The sequence below is a fragment of the Leptopilina boulardi genome, unplaced genomic scaffold (assembly GCF_019393585.1).
Source record: "Leptopilina boulardi isolate dan_hultmark-lab unplaced genomic scaffold, ZJU_Lbou_2.1 LbouV2_32, whole genome shotgun sequence".
NCBI lineage: Eukaryota > Metazoa > Arthropoda > Insecta > Hymenoptera > Figitidae > Leptopilina > Leptopilina boulardi.
Window position 1 is genome coordinate 425,282 of NW_026137885.1, and position 18,905 is coordinate 444,186.

Genomic DNA, 18,905 nt, shown 5'->3' on the forward strand with positions numbered 1-18,905 from the left:
TCTCAGCTGAAGAGGTGTCTTTTATTGACAAAGAATGCACCACATATATAAAATTATTATAAATTTATGTAATAATAAAAAATAATTATATAGGTATAATTATCGTGAGATATAAAAAAAAAAAAAAAATTACAAACTATTATAAAAGGTAACAGATTGTTTATATGAAATTTTAAAAACATTTGAAATATTTTTCTCAAATTGACGATATTTAATTGCAATAAAATTTTTACCTCCCTTTGGTGAAAGAAATAAAAAAAAAAAAAAAAAAAATTGTTAAATATTTCAATCATTGAAAATATCATCGTAATTTAATGAATTTTAATTAATGTTTATTGAAAACAGATATTTTGCAATAAATATGAAAATTTAGATTCAATTAAATGAGCAGAAATTAAAAATTTCAAATTGCAATTAAAAAAAAACAGAAAAAATGATAAATTGTCTATTTTTCTGACTGATTGAAAACTAAAAATTATAATTATATTATAATATATAGTAATAATAATTATAATTTAATAATATTATTAAATATTATATTGTATTATTATTATTATTATTATTATTATAATTATTATATTATTATTATAATTATTATTATTATTATTATTATTATTATTATTATATTATAATTTTTTCTAATTAAAAAAAAATTACCTCTAATTTATTTTCATTTTGGCCATAAAAGTAATTGAAATTTTTTTTTTCTTTTTTTAAAAAAAAAAAACCTGAAAAGACAGGAAAATTTTTGATTAATGTGAAAAAAAAATTTCCACAGACTTGCTATCCATTTCCAGAGGAATTTGGACCAAATTATCCTAGAACAGTATTAGTGTGCAGATTCTTCGTTTATTACGCTATTCCACTAACTATCATTGCTGTATTTTATTTTTTAATGGCCAGACATTTAGTTCAAAGTACTCGCAATATACCTGGTGAAATGCAAGGTCAGGTAAGTTTATTTTATAAAATTTATTTTATATATAGATACACGGAAAAAATTTATTTGAGTCAATTAAATATGGTATTTATTAATAATATAATAAAATATTAAATAATATATAATATTTTAAAGATTATTTATTTTAAATATTTTTTTTTTGTAATGTATAGTAAAAGATTATAATTTGAAATTTTGATAAAAAATAGAAAAATAGAAAAAAAAATAATTTTTTTTTTCCAAAATGATATACGAACATAATGAAATTCTAATGTAGAGCAATATGTAAGAGAAACATATAGTGTAGAATTAATTACAATATATATTTCAAATATGCATATAGCCGTAAATTAAGCTAAGAGTCACCTAATTGGGATTCGCCACACACAAATCTGTTTATCAGTGGTACACACAAATATATATGTATATATATATAGGAAATTTACATATTTGGAAACTCTAATAATCAACTACATAATAATTATGTAGTTTGTTTACACATTATAAATCATGTTGTAAGTTCATTTTTTTCTCCATAATTAAAATTAAAAATTAATTAAATTTTAAAATAAATAAAAAAAAAATAATTCAAAAAAAAAAAAGGTAAATAAATTTTTAACTAAAAACAATTTATCATTTTTCTAAGAAAAAAAAAAAAAATTTGGCATATAGCCAAAATTTTAAAACAACTTTATACAAATTAGAAGAGACTCATAAAGTCATAGAATCTTTAATGTCAGATCATAAAATACAATATATAAATGAGGTCGCAAATATTTTCTAAACGAAGACTTTTTTTTTTTATTTTACTAAAAATTTTGCATATATTTCATTTGAATTTAGCTATATATTGAGAAAATAGGGAAAATTTAAATGAGATGAAATTAAATTTAAAGTGAAAAAATTATTTTTGCAAATATAACGTGAAGTTGATTGAAATTTGCCAATTTCAACCGCAAGTAATTTAAGAACATTTACTGACACACCTTCCTTGAGAGGCGTGCACTTATAACGTCTGAAACTTCAAGTGGAAGGTTATTCTCGTTTTAGCTTGAAACACACTTTTTTTTCCATATATAGATCAAACACAGTGCCAACTTAACTTTCAAAGCGAAACTCCCAATAAAATTGAAATAAAAGAAAAAAAAAATGAAGAAAAAAAAAACGAAAGAAAATTAAATAAATAAAAAAAGAATTTATTTTTTTTTTTACTCTATATCATGATATTTATATATATATAAAAAAGAAGGTAATAAATGAAATTTTTTTTTTGTCTTTTTATTTTGTTACAATATAGGTAAAACAAATCAAGGCAAGAAAAAAGGTTGCTAAAATGGTGATGGCATTTGTTGTGATTTTTGCTATTTGCTTCTTTCCACAACATGTTTTTATGCTGTGGTTTTACATTCATCCAACAGCTGAGAGGGATTATAATTCTTTTTGGCATCTTTTTCGCATTGTTGGATTTTGTTTGGCATTTGCGAATAGCTGCATAAATCCAATTGCTCTTTATTTAGTAAGTGGCTCCTTTAGAAAATATTTCAAAAGGTAAGTTATATTTTTGATGTTTAAAAAAAAATGTTACAATAATTTTTTTTTTTTAAATTGAAAAAAATCACAAATATAATATTGGTACATTATTATTATTATTATTATTATTATTATTATTATTATTATTATTATTATTATTATTAATTATATTGTATATATTTATAATTTTGATCATGAATATTTTAATACTTCCAAAAATGCTATTTAAAATTAAAATTTAATTTAATTTAATTTAATTTAAATTTTTTTTTCATATTTACAGACATTGTTGAAAATCACAATACAATTTAAATCTAATAATAAAAATTTATTTTCTTTGATACGTGCACTGAATTTAATATATGGGTTAGAAAGACATTTTTCTATATGTGAAAAGAAAGAATCAAAATATTATTGAAAATCAGAGATATCATGACATTTTGATTTTTTTTTTCTCAACATTTTATATTTTCTACTATTTCTTTAATTTTTCTATTTCTTTTTTTATGACTAAATATTGACTTGTACTACTGACAAAAATAACCCCCCCTCCCTCACAAAAAAAAGTAGCAAGTATATATGATTTTAATATTTATTTGTGCGACTGATAAAATTGTATACAAAAAAGAAAGGAGAGAGTCAAACTAAATATTGACTTGTACTACTGATTTTTTAATTTTTTCATTGTGTCTGACCTAATATTGACTTGTACTACTGATTTTTGCTTCCTCGTGGAGGAAGCTATGTAGTCCTTTCGTTTATAAACTTTTTAAAAATGGTGAAAACAAATTTTCCTCTATATAGAAACATGTTATATGAGATCCTGATCAATTGTCCGGATGTATGTATGTGTGTGTGTATGTGTGTGTGTGTGTGTGTGTGTGTGTGTGTGTATGTGTGTGTGGATCGTTTTTGTGAACACGATATCTTTAACAGGTTTTAATGGATTTGGATAAAATTTGGTAGGCTTATTTAACACATTAATCTCTCAAAAATGACGAGAGGATTTTTAAAAATACCCCAAAAAAAAAATTTTATCGTCTTTTTTCCAAAAAATTTTTTTTAATTGACAAAATTTTTAAATCGAAAAATTTAAGGTAATATATAATATAATCGTCTTCTTTATGTCAAGATGAATCGATTGATATATATAAAGTATAGATTTAATTGAAATTTAAAGAATTAAAGAAAGTTAAAAAATCAAAAATTCTCATTTTAGCTAAAAAATGATGTGTTTATTTAAATTCATGTTTATATATGAAATAATTTTATTCCCTGCATTGAAACGAATTGGTTGGTATATATAAAGTATAGATTTGATTTAAAATTTGAGAATTAATAAAAATTGAAAAATCGAAAATTCATATTTTAGCTAAAAAAATTTGTGTTTTTTTTTAATTCAAGTTGATGAATAAAATAATTATATTCCTTGCATTAAAACGAATCGATTCGTATATATAAAGTTTATGTTACACTCAAAATTAATTAAAATTTTCTTTATTTTTCAAAAAATTTAATTAATTTAAAACATTTTTAATTCGAAAGTTTTTAAATCAATCAATTGAATTGGACAAATTCATTGCTTCCTTCACGAGGAAGCGAATTTTTTGCTTCACACAATGAGGAAGCATAATGTTTATGAAATAAACATAAAGGACCCCCTACTTGTTTTTATTGTACGTCTGACTAAAACGGATTATTACTACTAAAAAACAGCAAAAACCTGGAAAGTCTAACTAAATATTGACTTGTACTACTGATTTTTTTATATTGGACATTATGCCTGACTATAACGAAATTTCACTACTGAGAAATTTACAAATTCTTAAAAAAACTGTCTAAATATTAATTTTGTACTACTGATTTTTTTAATTCAACTATTATGTCTGGCTAAAACCGATTTTTACTACTGATTTTCTAATTTAGTCATTATGTCTGACTAGAATTGAGTTTCACTACTTATAAAATTAAAAAAATTAAAAAATCGAACTAAATATTGACCTGTACTGCTGATTTTTATATTTAGTTATTATGTCTGACTTTAAATGTGTTCTACTACTAGAAAAATTAAAAAAAGTTGTAAATTCTGACTAAATACTAACTTGTACTACTGATTTTCTAATTTAGCCATTATTTCTGACTAAAACCGATTTTAGCTACTGAGAAATTTATACAAATTCTTAGAAAGACTGCCTATATATTGACTTATACTACTGATTTTCTAAATAAAATTATCCTGTCTGACGAAAACTGAGTTTAACTACTGAAAAAATTACAAAAATATACAAAGTCAAATTGAATATTGACGTCTACTACTGATTTTTCTAATTAAACTATTATGTCTGACTAAAAGCGATTTTTACTACTGATAAAATTATTAAAAAAATTATAATGTCCAACTAAATAGTGATTTGTACTACTAGAAAAAGTTAAAAAAAAGTTGTTAATTCTGACTAAATATTGACTTTTACCACTGATTTTATAGTTTAAAAAATTATGTCTGACTATTAACGAATTTTACTACTGTAAAATTTATACAAATTCTTAGAAAGACTGCCTAAATAGTGACTTATACTACTGATTTTCTAAATAAAATTATCCTGTCTGACTAAAACTGAGTTTTACTACTGAAAAAATTACAAAAATATACAAAGTCAAATTGAATATTGACGTCTACTACTGATTTTTCTAATTAAACTATTATGTCTGACTAAAAGCGATTTTTACTACTGATAAAATTATTTTAAAAAATTATAATGTCCAACTAAATAGTGATTTGTAATACTAGAAAAAGTGTTAAAAAAGTTGTAAATTCTGACTGAATATTGACTTGTACCACTGATTTTATAGTTTAAAAAATTATGTCTGACTATTAACGAATTTTACTACTGAGAAATTTATACAAATTCTTAGAAATACTGCCTAAAAATTGACTAATACTACTGATTTTCTAAATAAAATTATCCTGTCTGACTAAAACTGAGTTTTACTACTGATAAAATTATAAAATAATATAAAGTCGAACCTAATATTGACTTGTACTACTGAATTTTTAATTGAATTATTTCGTCTGATTAAACGGATTATTACTATACTGAAAAACCAGCAAAAACCTAGAAAGTCTGACTAAATATTGACTTGTACCACTGATTTTATAGTTTAAAAAATTATGTCTGACTATTGACGAATTTTACTACTGTGAAATTTATACAAATTCTTAGAAAGACTGCCTAAATATTGACTTATGCTACTGATTTTCTGAATAAAATTATTCCGTCTGACTAAAGCGGATTATTACTACTTAAAACAGCAAATACCTAGAAAGTCTGACTAAACATTGACTTGTACTACTGATTTTCTATATTTGATATTATGTCTGACTATAACCAAATTTTGCTGTCTAAATATTGACTTGTACTACTGATTTTCTTATTTACCCATTATATCGGACTCGCAAATAAAATTTATTTGTTTCAAGAAAATATTTATTTGATATTAGTCATGTAATCGATTACTTGAATTAAATAACTTTTTTCCCAGTGTACCCAATTATATATATATATATATAGATTAAGTATAAGCCTGGTGTAGACTGTTTAAATTCCAATTCCTTTTTGAATTACCTAAAATTTGGAGAACATAGAACCATATATATATATATATATAGACAATGATTCTATGTTCGATTTACGAAGAGTGTAGAACGTGTAATGCATAAAATGGAAAGTACCTCGACAACGGTGGGAGTTTGACTATTAACCATGCAGAGCAAATCTATTTTCCCAAGAGCCCCATTGCCTTCAATAAAGATACTTCCCTCTACCTGTGTTGATTTCGATTTAACCTCAAGGAAAATGATTATTTATTGATCGCGTTACTCCTCATCAGTCTCGTTTTAAGCTTCCAATATCATAAAATAATAATTGATATCTGATCCTCTTGGAAAATTTTATCCTCATAAGTTCCAAGTACAATCAAATTTAATATTAGATACCCTCAACATTAACTATATATATATATATTTATTAATTGTGTGATTAATTATTAATTAAATGTTAAGTACAGTAGATATATTAAAATTTACATTATAATATTAATTTAGTTTTTTATTTCTATTTTTTTGTCATATTATTTATATACAAAATATAAATCGGTTCTAAACACAGAAAATTTTAAGGTATTAAAATAAGCTGCAACGCTTATTTTAATGCCTTTTAATTTTCTGTGAAGACACAATTGTAAATTATAATTTACAAAATTATAATATAATTTTAATAATTGTATTATAATTTTAATAATTATATTAGTATTTCAATTATTTTTTTATGTTATAATTTTGGCAAAAAAAAATTTTTTTTTTAAATTTATTAATACTGAATTGATTTTCAATATATATGCTTACAGATATTTATTTTGTTGTTGTGTAAAGAGAAGTGAAAGAAATTCAATAATAGGATCAAGAAGAAGAGATTTGAGTCTTTCAATCACTATGTCTAGACGACAGACAAGTTCTCGAAGGTGTCATCAAAGTATAATACAAATGACAACATGGCAATCACCAACTGTACATATTCGTGATCGATCTCAACATGAGCAAGAAACAACAACAACTGCCTGCAATAATGGTTATGAACAAAAAATATGAGGTATTAAAAAATAAGAAAGAAAAATTATTTTCAATTTTATTTTTTTATTATTATTATTTTTTTTTATATATTAATATAAAAAATTCCATAAAAATTATGAATTAAAATTTTCATTTTTTTTTTCATTTCAATTCACCAAATTTTTATTTATACGAATTTTTAATTTGGGACAAATTTTTTATATGTGCGTATTTTTAATTGAAATCTTCAAAATTCGTATAAATTGAAAAATTTGTCCAAAATTAAAATTCGGCGTCTTAAAAATTCGTACAATTAAAAATTTGGACAAATTAAAATTCGATTTAAAAAAAAAATTTTTAATAAAAAATTCTGCAATGAAAATGACTAAAATAAAAATTCCCAAAAAAAAAATTTCGGTAGCTTAAAATTTTGTATACAAAGAAATTCTATTAAATGCTAATTCGAAAAATGAAAATTCGTCTAAAAAATATAATTTTTTTAATAAAATTCATTAAAATAATTTTTTTTAAAATAAAATTCTTTAAAATAGAAATATATATATTTAATTTAAGTAAAGAGTGAGATTATTTCGACTTATCACTTTTGAATAAATTGAAATATTCCATTCCATTACGCCATGGTCTCTCTTCTATCTAAGTCACTTTTTCAGAACAAATAAACTTGAAGTAATATTATAGAGCTGAAATATGAGAAATTGTGGCTTGAGTATCTTGAAATTGTATGGCTCAATTTGTCATAGCTTTCATAATTCTCATTTTTTATAAAGTGACATCTTATTTTTCTATTTTCATTATTTTTTTTTAAAATTATAATTTTCCTTTATACAATTACGAAGAAGTAATTTTCAAAAAAAAAAATTCTTTTTTTTCTATAATATTGAGAATTTTTTTTTTTTTGAAAATATATTTAAACTATATATATATATATATATATATATATATATAAATAAGAAAATATGTCATATTTTCATTCTTAATTAAAGTTCTAATTACCAGCAATCCTTTTAATAATAAGAACACTCGTCCTTTTGATATCCACCTCTAATCCGCACTAATTACTTAGGCTATTATCAGTAGAATTTGCTCTTTTCTATTGTTTGTATATCTTTCATTCATTCTGAAATTTACAATTCTAATTTCTCCTCTAAAATTATATTCATGATTGAAAAATTTTAGAAAAATTAATTTTTTTTTGGAAAATTGATTAAAATTTTATAATTTTATTAAAAAAGAATTGTGTCATCAATTTAAATAATTGAAGGAAATTATATACTTTTTTTTTCTTGCATTATTATTAGAAAAAAAATTAATTGAATTCTTAAAAAAATTAAATTCTTCCAAAAAAACATTTTTTTTTCATAATTCAAATTATGAAACAATAAATGAAATTTGTTTAAAGTGTTCTAATATTAAATTTAAATGTCTTGAAATTTTTACAGCCCACATTTTTATTTGTCCAAATATAAAATAAGTAAAATGATCTACAAAAGGAATGATTTGTCATACGGTTTTGAAAAGAAAGTAATTTTCTGCTTCATATATATATATATATATATTGTAACATATACATATATTTTTCCTTTTCAGATTTAAATCACGACACGATTCTTCAGAAATCTTTTATAACAAATTGTAAAATTTAAAAACCTCTTTTAAATTCGCAAATTGAATATTTTTGAACAAAAAAAAAAATGAGAATCATCAAATTCCTTAAAAAATTTCAATCCACAAATTTATCAAAAAAGATTTTTTTTTTTCTGTGACATTTAAAATATTCTTTAGAGAGGAATTTTTTTTTTTTTCTTTTTTTAATCACTTTATTAAACACACAGAGCTTTTATCAAAATTAAATTCAAACAAATGAATATAATAACAAACGGATATATATATCAAGGATATAATAATTTATTCGGACATTTATTAATTACCGAGTGATATAATGAATATTTCTCATAACAGAGGGAAAAAAATATAATAATCAATAAATTTTGTGAAAATATCAAAATTTTGGGACGATGAGCAATAAAATTAGCACAAAATTACAATCGATAAAATATGAGATTTAAATCCATGAGAATAATTATTATCGCAGGCTAAAATAAACGGATAATTTTGAAGAAAAAATTTATTTTCATTAAAAATTACCCCTTTTGAAACCAAATAAAATGTATTTCTTACAAAAATTCCCTTTTAGATCGTAAAGACGAACGAAAATTGAGAAGATCTACTATTGAAATCGCAGGAAACAGCGAATCCAGCATACTCGAATTTCAAAAAAAAAAAAACAACAAACAAACAAACGGAATTAACTTTCAAGGAAAAAAGAAAACAGAAACTTAATATAAAAATAGTTGATCGAGCGTAGAGGAAAATTTTATCGACAAAAAAAAAAAAAAAATGAGAAAAAAAAAAGAAAATCTTTTATCTTGTTGAAATATGAATGTGTTTATTTCATAGACATTTTACTTCCTCATAGAGATATAGTGTTTGCAATATTTCTGATCAGGAATACTGCCGGAAGAATTTTTTTTTTTTGATTTTTTTTTTAACTGCATTTTTCTCATTTATTAAAAGTTTTATAGATAAATAAGAGTAAAGCAAGATACGCGCACACACACTGCCCCTATATATATATATGCAAATTTATCAAACTAAGATCTAAAAATTAGCTGCAAAAATTATTAAAATCCGTCTATAAAAATATATTTTTAAATCCTAATTGAAAAAAAAATTTTTTTCCTTCGATTATTTAATCAAATAATTTTTTCAAATAATTTCATTTCAAACTGTATTTAAAATAATAATTTTTTTTTATTTGAAACAAAATACCATCTCAAATAATAATTATTTAAAATAAATTAAATTTTTTTTTTTTTTTTTTAATAGTCAAGTAAGTTTTTTTTTTATCAAAACATTGTGATATAAATTTTTTATATTCTTTCATTAAATGGTAGGTGACACATTGTCATACAATCAATTGAAAAAGAAAATTGACCAATAATTGAAAAAAAAGTATAGATAATAATTTATTATTGTCTTAATTAATTAAGAATTATTGTCGTATTAGAATCTGCGTGTCTCTATACGTATATATATATATACATGTCTTCGTCAATATGACACACGCCCTTAAAAAATTTTCTTCTTATTATAAATCTAGTCATTTATAAATTAAAATGTTTTATGTATACCTCATTGTTATGAGATAAATTTAACGAAGAAAAATAATGGTAAAGGTGTGTTCAGTATTGTAAGCGTAAAATTAAGAAAATAAAATATAATTCATATAAGTCGTCAAAATTTATAAATATAATTAAAATATTAATAATTGTAAATGGTGCTCATTGTCAAAAATTAATCAAGTATTTTTTATGTATGTAGAAAAATTGAAAAAAAAAAATTAATAATATATATTCGATGAGGCTGAGAAAAATTTTATTAAGACATTTACAATATATGAAATAATACAAGACTGTATGGTAAATTCTACCACATTATTTCTTAGCTTCATCTAAATATATAAATTATAGTAAAATTTCAACTATTCTTTCTCTGTATGTATAAAATTGCTAATGTTATTTCAAAGTAAATTATATCATTATAAATCAAATTTTAATTCAATTTTTAAAAATTCCTAAATACAGTGTAGAATGAAGTATTTTTAAATAAATAATCTGTAATAAGTTAACAATAATTGTATTATTATTATTATTTTTATTATAAATATTTTTTTAATTTTTTACAATGAAAACAAAATTTTAAAAAAATTTAATTTCTTAACATTCATGTTTTGTTTAAAATTTTCCTTTTTTTTTGAAATTTTTCTTTAAGTGATAAAAATTCAACGCAATTAAAATATTTAATGTAGCAATGACGTCAGAACATATATATATATCATTTGTGTCACAGACAAATTGTCATAGGAAAAATAAAAGAAATCTGTTTTCTTTTTTTTTTTTTTTTTCTAGTACACAGCAGACATTGAAAAAATTATAGATCTATAAAAAGAAATGTCATAGTAGTATATTTTATCTCAAGTCTCAACAATAGTTCACATATAAAAATTATTTTTAAAAGCCCTGTAAAGAAAAAAAATCCTTTTTCTTCAAAAAAAAAAAATAAATAAATAACTGAAATAAGAAAAAAAATTCGTTTTTTATAATAATTTGATGAGTCAAATTTTTAAAAACAATTTTCCTTTTTTTTCTATTCAAGGATTTTGGAAAAATTAAAATATGGAAAATTTAATAACTGAATCTTTGACAGATTCTAAAAGGTAAATTATTTTTTTATGAGGTTAAATAAAAAAAAGTCCCAAGAATTAAAATATAAAATATATTGAAAAAAAACATAATTTTTAAACAGATTTAATTTTCACGAAATTTTTATTTTAAACATAAAAAAAAATCACTTTAGTTAAAAATCTCTGTAGAAAATGATCGAAGTAGAAATTCACAAATAGACTTACAACATTGCTGGAACGAGTTAATCATGTAGCGAAGAAAGAAAAAATTTCAAATTCAACTATCGAAGGTAAAGGTAATTTATTATCAAAATAGACACAAAAATTTCAACATCATAAATAAAACAATTCTTACTAGAAAAAAAAAACGTGTAACAGAAAAAAAAATGTAAAATAATATAACCGAGTGAATTTATTCCATATTATATTTGACGTTTATGTTGTAATTTTATCGTTCAATCGTAGAATAATAAAAAAATATTTTTCATACTTTTTTTCAATTTTTCTCTTTTATTTACATTAAAAAATAAAAAAAAAAAATTATTAATTTACAGTCTTGAAAAATAATGATGAAGATAAAACTTCTGATTCTTCTCATAATGAGGATTTTTGTTCTATCGACAAAAATCGAATATCCCAACTTATAATGCATCTTACAAAGTAAACAGAATATTTTAATTAAAAATATTTTCATTATTCAAATTTTATTTTGAAATTAAAATAAATAAACAAATTCATATTTTATTCTTTATTAATCATTTTTTGTTATTAAGAATTAAAAAAAAATATATATTTTCTTTTTTTTATTAGATGTACTCAGGAAAAGAATTCAGCACAATCTTCATTAGCTATTCTTAAAGCAGAGAATAAAGAGCTTTATAATCGAAATCAATTTTTAGATAACGAAATTCAAGGAGAGAAAAATTTAAAGTTAAAGGTTCGAAATAATTATAATAAAAATTAAATTTATTTTTATAATTATTATTATTTATTCGCATTTTTCTCTTTCTAAGAAGAAATAAAATAAAAATTTTTATAATTTTTTTTTTAGTTATCAGAAAAAAATTCTGAATTAATGAAATTGAGACAAAGAACAATAAAATTTTTAGAGATACTAAGTAAGCAAATTGCACTTCAAGAAATTGAATTCACTAAACTTGCCGAAACATTGACAAATCTTGTTAGGGAAAAAATTATTATGGAAAATTCTTTAATTGAAAAAAATATGAAAATAAAAATAGCGGAATCACAAATTGAACGAATGAAGGAGCAAATAGAAATGGAAAAATTTCTCCTTCACAAGGAACAAACGAAAAGTATTTCTTTTCAAATGATCGATAAATCTTGTCAAACGTCTAAAGAATCACTTAATGTCAGGTAATAAATCGACATCAAGATCGGAAATTGATCTTAATAGTTAATATTCTGAAAAGTCGTTCTTTCAAATCCATTCTTTGAGAAACTATAAAATCTTTTCTGTATGTCAAATTTTTTTCTTCTTTTTATTAATTTAAAATTATACTATACAATTTTTCCTCAGAAGCTCAATTTTTATTAAGAAATAAAAAAAAAGAATTTCTAAAGAAAAGTTAATTTTACACTTGAAATAATAGAGAGAAATTTTTTAAAAATAAAAATTAATGTCCATTTAATAAAAATTGTTCTTTTCAGTTCTAATATACAAATTCCAACTTTTGAAAAACAATCAGAAGTTGATTTATTTTTTCAAATGTCAAAAAAAATTCAACGACCAAAGAGCGTCTATGATCTGGAAGAAACAACAACAGATGGAAATATAATACGTGATCTATTTTTCAAATATCCCAATTTTATGGACATTTAACATTTTACCAATAATAAATCTTTTAATGAAAAAAAATTCACGATTTCTTTTTTCCAAATAAAAAGTTTGAGAAATTAATTTTGAAAAACAAAAAATATTTGAATTTTAATTTAAAATAAAAATAAATTGAAAAATAAAATTTAAGAAAAAAAAATATTGAAAAATTGAATAATAAAAAAAAGGTGGAAAAAAATTCACGATTTCTTTTTTCCAAATAAAAAGTTTGAGAAATTAATTTTGAAAAACAAAAAATATTTGAATTTTAATTTAAAATAAAAATAAATTGAAAAATAAAATTTAAGAAAAAAAAATATTGAAAAATTGAATAATAAAAAAAAGGTGGAAAAAAATTCACGATTTCTTTTTTCCAAATAAAAAGTTTGAGAAATTAATTTTGAAAAACAAAAAATATTTGAATTTTAATTTAAAATAAAAATAAATTGAAAAATAAAATTTAAGAAAAAAAAATATTGAAAAATTGAATAATAAAAAAAAGGTGGAAGAAAATTTCTTCAATTTAAGCACGTAAGCTTTTATTGATCGATTTATTACATGATACCACTTACAAGAGTTTTAAAGTGTAAGTGTAATAGACTTTTAGAGCATAAAATTGCCTCGATAATGATCGAACGTAAATTTTTTTTTTAGGATGTGATTTTTAGTTATTATTTATTATTATTTTAAATAAATACACGAACTTATGTAGTACATCATTTTTTTTTTCTGTCGTCATTCTCATTAATTAGTTTAGTTAATAAATCGATTTTTCATATATTTATATATAATATATATATTATATATAATATATAACTATTTTTTATTTATATAAGTGATCCTATTTTCCTTTCTTTTTTTTTCTTTTCTCCAAACTAACGAATTCGCGTGTCCCGCGTATATAGACTTTCTTCTCATATTTATCATTAATTGCCTCTATATACTAAAAACTCTCCGTTTTTCAAATCCTCGATTTTTTTTTTCTTCCCCTTTTCTCAATAGCCTTAACATTTATTATCAATAGAGATCTTAAATATATCAATACAGTTTAGAGATTATAATCGTTACACGTCGAATTTTTTTTAACAAAATAAAACTATTTAATTCGCTACAACAGTCAGCAAGCAAAAATGTGATAACACAATTTCTTTATTCGTTTTATTTTTCTCAAAAACGAATTTTATAGAATTTTTTTTTTTAGTTTTTTTTTTTTTATAATACACATTAAGCTTCCATGTAAAAGCTTCTCGCAAGATTGAAATCACATGTATATAAATTTGCAAATGTAAAATAAATTCTTTTGAACAATCAATTTTTCATTTCAATTAGGAGAAAAATTAAATTATCAAATTAATTGTTCAAAAATGTCATGTTTATATGAGATAAAATGAAAAATTATTTTCTTGAGAAATTTCAAGAGAATTAATATCAATGTGATAAAAGAAAAAAGGAAAATTATTTTCAAAAATAAAAATTTTTTTAAAATTATGTCAATCAACTTGTGTATAAAGGATAATTTTTCATATTTATATTATTATAGTGAGATTCGTGAATAAAGATATGAGGCAACGGGTATTATAATGCGGCGATTTTCAAAATAGTCGCACGCTTAATTTCTACCTTGTAAACACTCGCTGCAAATGATTATTTTCTAAATATCAAAAATATCTACTAAAAAAATGAGAACCGAGCATTTTAGTCGCACATTTTTTTTTTTTTTTTTTTTTCATTTTTTTTTTTTTTTTCTAAAGGTGCGGCGAATGCATATAATATGTGTACGCGCGTGTCTAATAAACAGGATCATAATATATAATAATTTGCATTACAATCAGATATATAATTACATTCGCGCGATTTCTTTTACTCCCATTCTCATTGCGTTATTGCGTATGTACATTCACGGAGGCGCATAAACATTTTTCAAAATTCATTTTTTTATATAAAAAAAAAAAAAAAAATTAAAATCAATTTTTCGAATTTTAATAATAAAATTTAATAAAAACAAAATAAAAAATGAATTTTGAATAAAATTCATGCGTCTCATTGATAAATTAAATACGTCAATTTTAAATAATATATAATCGTATTTTGTAAACTATTTGTACAAAGATGAAGGGGAGGACAGAAAAAATGCTCGGAACTTTTTAAAACAATTCGTATATATGAAAATGAGCATTTTTTTTTTTTTTAACAAAAGGGATTTTTTATGTACAGATCGAGAACAAAAATAAATAAATAATAAACAAATTTGCTAAAAGGCCGTTCTGCTTCTGCGAGTTCAAAAAAAAAAAAAAAAATTTTCAAACAGAAAATTTCTTAATTAACATTTACTACTTTCTATATATGAATTTTTGAGTATAATTTTTTTTGAGAAATCAATGAATTTTTTTTTTTCTTAAAAAAATTGTCTATCATTGCACTTTTCCCAATAAATAATTTTTCTAAATTCATAAGTACTTTTTAAGAAAATAAATAAATAAATAAAAATCGAATGTACTCGCTAGCCATGACGAGACACTTTATATAAATGTGTTTGCACATTCACTCCCGCATTCTTCAATCACTCTGCCAATTTTTTTGTGCCTTAGTAAATACAATTGGTCTATACCAACGTTGAAAAAATTTAATAACCGAAAATGTTTTCCTTTCTTTTTGGGAGATTTTAAAAAAGATTTATATTATAAGCGTACTTTTGCGATGCAGCCTCGATGACAATAAATAAAATTTATTTCTAAAAAAAAAAATGAAAAACGCATAACAAACGTGCATCGTGTAGGAATGCGTGTTGATTAGGCATAATGTAGCTTTTGTTTTCTCTTCTTTTTAAATATCAGATAAAAAAAAAATTCTTCAAAGGAAATGTCAATAAAAAAATTTTTCACATAATTTGAATTCTTGAAAAAATTTTTTGACAAATCCTTTCAAGTTCTTTTTTCCCCTTTTAAATATATATTTATTACGTGTACACATTGTTCAACAATCTGCAAACATACAATCTCACCGTAGTGTGTGATCGACACACACCCTCAAAATAAAAAATGAAAAAAAAAACTGACTAGAATATTAAATCTTTTTTGTGCAAATCTCGTCATTCTCTGTGAATCATTTCTTTTATTTTTCAAAAGAATGCCCAGAGAATAGATTTAATTTTAATACTTTTTTAAAGTTGCCACATTTTTTTTTTTGATGTCACAAAAAAAAAGCTTTTCGATTTTAAAACATTCTCGTAGAAGGTCAAAAAAGTCCCCCTTTTTTTTTTTTTTTGAAATACATACACTTTCGAAATTCGAAATTTTTTCACTGAAAATCGAAAGCTATAAAAGGTCTGTGATTCGAGAGGGCAGAGTGAGACCGATGTAGTATATATTATTTTCGAGGATATTGGATAACTGCATTCATCACCTCGGCTAGCGAATTGGATATTCACTTTGTTGGCGCTTGAAATTCAGGCGTTACTGTTATCGGTGTTACATTTGGACCTGGTATTTTACGAGCTGACTTTGACCTGAAAAATATTTCATTGAATGAAAAATGAAAAAAAAAAATGTTTTTTTTTTTTATTTATACCTAATTTGTCCTGCCAGAAGTGGATTGATTGCATAAAGCCAGTCATAAACTTCCTTATCACCTAAAGTTTGTAAAAGGTAACCTCGATGTTTTGTCACAACGCTAGGAAAGAAAAAAAAATTAATAATTTAATTAATAATAAAAAAAATTAATTATTTTTTTTATTTTTTAAATGAAATTTACCTGAAAGTATTCGGTACTTTGACCATTGCTAATTGATCCTCTGAATATTCAACCTGTGCAGTTGCTAAATTAATCAAAGCCCTCTCAACAGGATCTTTTTCCTCTCTAAAAATAAATACGTAGGGTCTACGAACGGCCTGTTTGAAAAAGAAAAAAAACATATATTTTTTTTTTTATCAAAATTATATTATTTTCTTTTGAAATTATTTTTTATATAATTTTTTTTCAATTTCTTACCACCCATCGTTTCTTCCATCCATTTGTTTTGTGCTCCAAAACATTTAAATAACCCTTTCTTGCAATAACGGGACTAATGCGAATTTCTTCAACTTCAGGAACATAAAGAACGAGACTTTCTTTGAGCGGTGAAGTTGAACCAAGTGGAGCTGGTGCAATATTATTCATCTGATTGGCAGCCTCACCTGACAATATACTCTCTTGTAATTCCTGAAGTCTCGCTCTTTCCGGCGAACTCAACCTAAAGATGCATGACTTAGAACTGCTCTTCACAATCATTCCTGTTGGCTGCAAGTAACATTTCTATACAACCTGAACCTCTTTTTAGCGGTTATCTATATTTTTTTTCGATTTACATATTTCAATGATTCAAAAAAAAAAAAAATCAAAAACTATGAAACAATTTAAAAATAATATAAATTTTTGTAAATTAATTTAATTTTTCAAAAATTATTTTTCTTTCCTTCTAGCAAAATGAAAGAGATAATTAGAAGCAAATATATAAAAGCGAATGGAAATTTGAAAAAAGAAAATAGCTCAATAAATAATGATAACCGCTGTGAGGGCGTTTTCAGGTGTAAAAAAAAAGTTACCTGCGAAAAATCATTTCGCGAATATACTGACTCTTGTGATGATGATGAAATAACCGACGACATCATTGAAGTTGAAAGATCAGTAATTGTATCTTCACCAGGTGATACATCAGTAAGGACAATTGGTTCTTTATTTGGAATTCTTCCCTGAATTAATTTCACATATTTTGTTGCCAATTCACGTTCTCTTTCTGTCATTTCCCATGGTTCGTATACATCTTTACTTGTCGATTTTTTCAATTTCACTGGGCTCGCGTGTGATTCATTTGTTGCTTTTGCCACCATATTACACACCTCCTGTGAATTTAAAAAAAAAATTTTTTAATAAATTTTTTAATAAATTTTTTAAAAATAAATTTTTTTGCCAAATTTAAAATATATTTCTTTTTTTCACCTTTTCACTTTTAGTAAAATCGTGCATTGTTTTATTGCAAAATGGCACTTTATCAATGCCAAGTTTTTCTCGCAAAAGAAGTGTATGTCTAACTTTTTCCACTTCCTCGAGTCTTGTCAATTTTTCCAATTCCCATTGATGATCGAATATTAAACTATCACCACGTGGTCGCCAGCCATGGAGATTTTCTTCACCTCTCACATACGTGGAACTTGTATCTAAAACACGACGTTGTCGCCTTTGCACTCCTATGGAAAATAAATTATTTATTTAATAAATAATAAATTATTTGCAAAAAAAAATATATATATTTACCTGCTTCTGATGCACGACGAAGTACCAATTCATAAACACCGCTCAATCGATTTGCTTCCTGATTACGATAACTGCCACTGAATAAATGTTTCAATGAACGAGGACCAACTCTTGCATCTCGTCCATAAATTATCATACTTAAATCTTTTGTTATTATCGCTGGTCTTCCACAATTCTCCAACTATATTAATATAAAAAAAAAAAAAATTAGTAATGGAATAAAATTATTATCAATTCCATTCAAGTCAAAATATGATCAATAAAATAAATTATTTTTAACGTTTCGAAAAATTTTATAGTTTAGACAATTTTTTTCGAAAATAAAATATATTATTTTAAATATATATATTTTTTTTCTAAATTTTATATTGTTTTTATATTGTGTTAATTTATATTAATTTTAATAAACATTTTAGTTTCTGATGATGACAGAGCGAAA

General features: G+C 22.7%; 3 protein-coding genes across 15 annotated transcripts in view; 2 read left to right on the plus strand and 1 right to left on the minus strand.

The window, feature by feature from the left end:
* Nucleotides 1–9,514, plus strand: part of LOC127284262 (neuropeptide CCHamide-1 receptor-like) — a 66,893-nt gene extending 57,379 nt beyond the window's left edge. For 3 of the 4 annotated variants that reach the window (XM_051309626.1, XM_051309625.1, XM_051309624.1), the window contains 4 exons: nt 779–952; nt 2,238–2,488; nt 6,875–7,116; nt 9,292–9,514. In XM_051309626.1, coding sequence (XP_051165583.1) covers nt 779–952; nt 2,238–2,488; nt 6,875–7,115 — 666 coding nt within the window. In that variant the 3' untranslated portion in view covers nt 7,116; nt 9,292–9,514. Of the gene's footprint in view, nt 1–778; nt 953–2,237; nt 2,489–6,874; nt 7,117–8,684 lie in introns of all 4 variants that reach the window. The other variant, XM_051309627.1, reaches the window with a different exon arrangement.
* A 1,545-nt stretch (nt 9,515–11,059) lies between these two features.
* On the plus strand, nt 11,060–13,216 carry LOC127284264 (uncharacterized). 4 transcript variants are annotated; one of them, XM_051309633.1, is made up of 6 exons: nt 11,060–11,373; nt 11,463–11,630; nt 11,895–12,000; nt 12,151–12,277; nt 12,392–12,717; nt 13,012–13,216. In XM_051309633.1, exons 3-6 carry the CDS (start codon nt 11,987–11,989, stop codon nt 13,181–13,183), a joined length of 639 nt encoding a protein of 212 aa, XP_051165590.1. In that variant the 5' UTR covers nt 11,060–11,373; nt 11,463–11,630; nt 11,895–11,986; the 3' UTR covers nt 13,184–13,216. The 4 variants fall into 4 exon arrangements, with proteins under 4 accessions (XP_051165590.1, XP_051165592.1, XP_051165589.1 ...); XM_051309635.1 differs by having other exon boundaries at nt 11,514–11,636; XM_051309632.1 differs by having other exon boundaries at nt 11,514–11,630.
* Nucleotides 13,217–13,690: 474 nt separating this feature from the next.
* LOC127284265 (kinesin-like protein unc-104) overlaps nt 13,691–18,905 on the minus strand; it is a 32,395-nt gene continuing 27,180 nt past the window's right edge. For 5 of the 7 annotated variants that reach the window (XM_051309639.1, XM_051309641.1, XM_051309638.1 and 2 more), the window contains 7 exons: nt 18,467–18,647; nt 18,152–18,399; nt 17,758–18,054; nt 17,165–17,452; nt 16,928–17,064; nt 16,745–16,846; nt 13,691–16,682 (listed from right to left, as the gene is read on the minus strand). In XM_051309639.1, the coding sequence (XP_051165596.1) occupies nt 16,601–16,682; nt 16,745–16,846; nt 16,928–17,064; nt 17,165–17,452; nt 17,758–18,054; nt 18,152–18,399; nt 18,467–18,647 (1,335 nt within the window). In that variant the 3' untranslated portion in view covers nt 13,691–16,600. The remainder of the gene's footprint in view (nt 16,683–16,744; nt 16,847–16,927; nt 17,065–17,164; nt 17,453–17,757; nt 18,055–18,151; nt 18,400–18,466; nt 18,648–18,905) is intronic. The other 2 variants (XM_051309642.1, XM_051309640.1) reach the window with 1 other exon arrangement.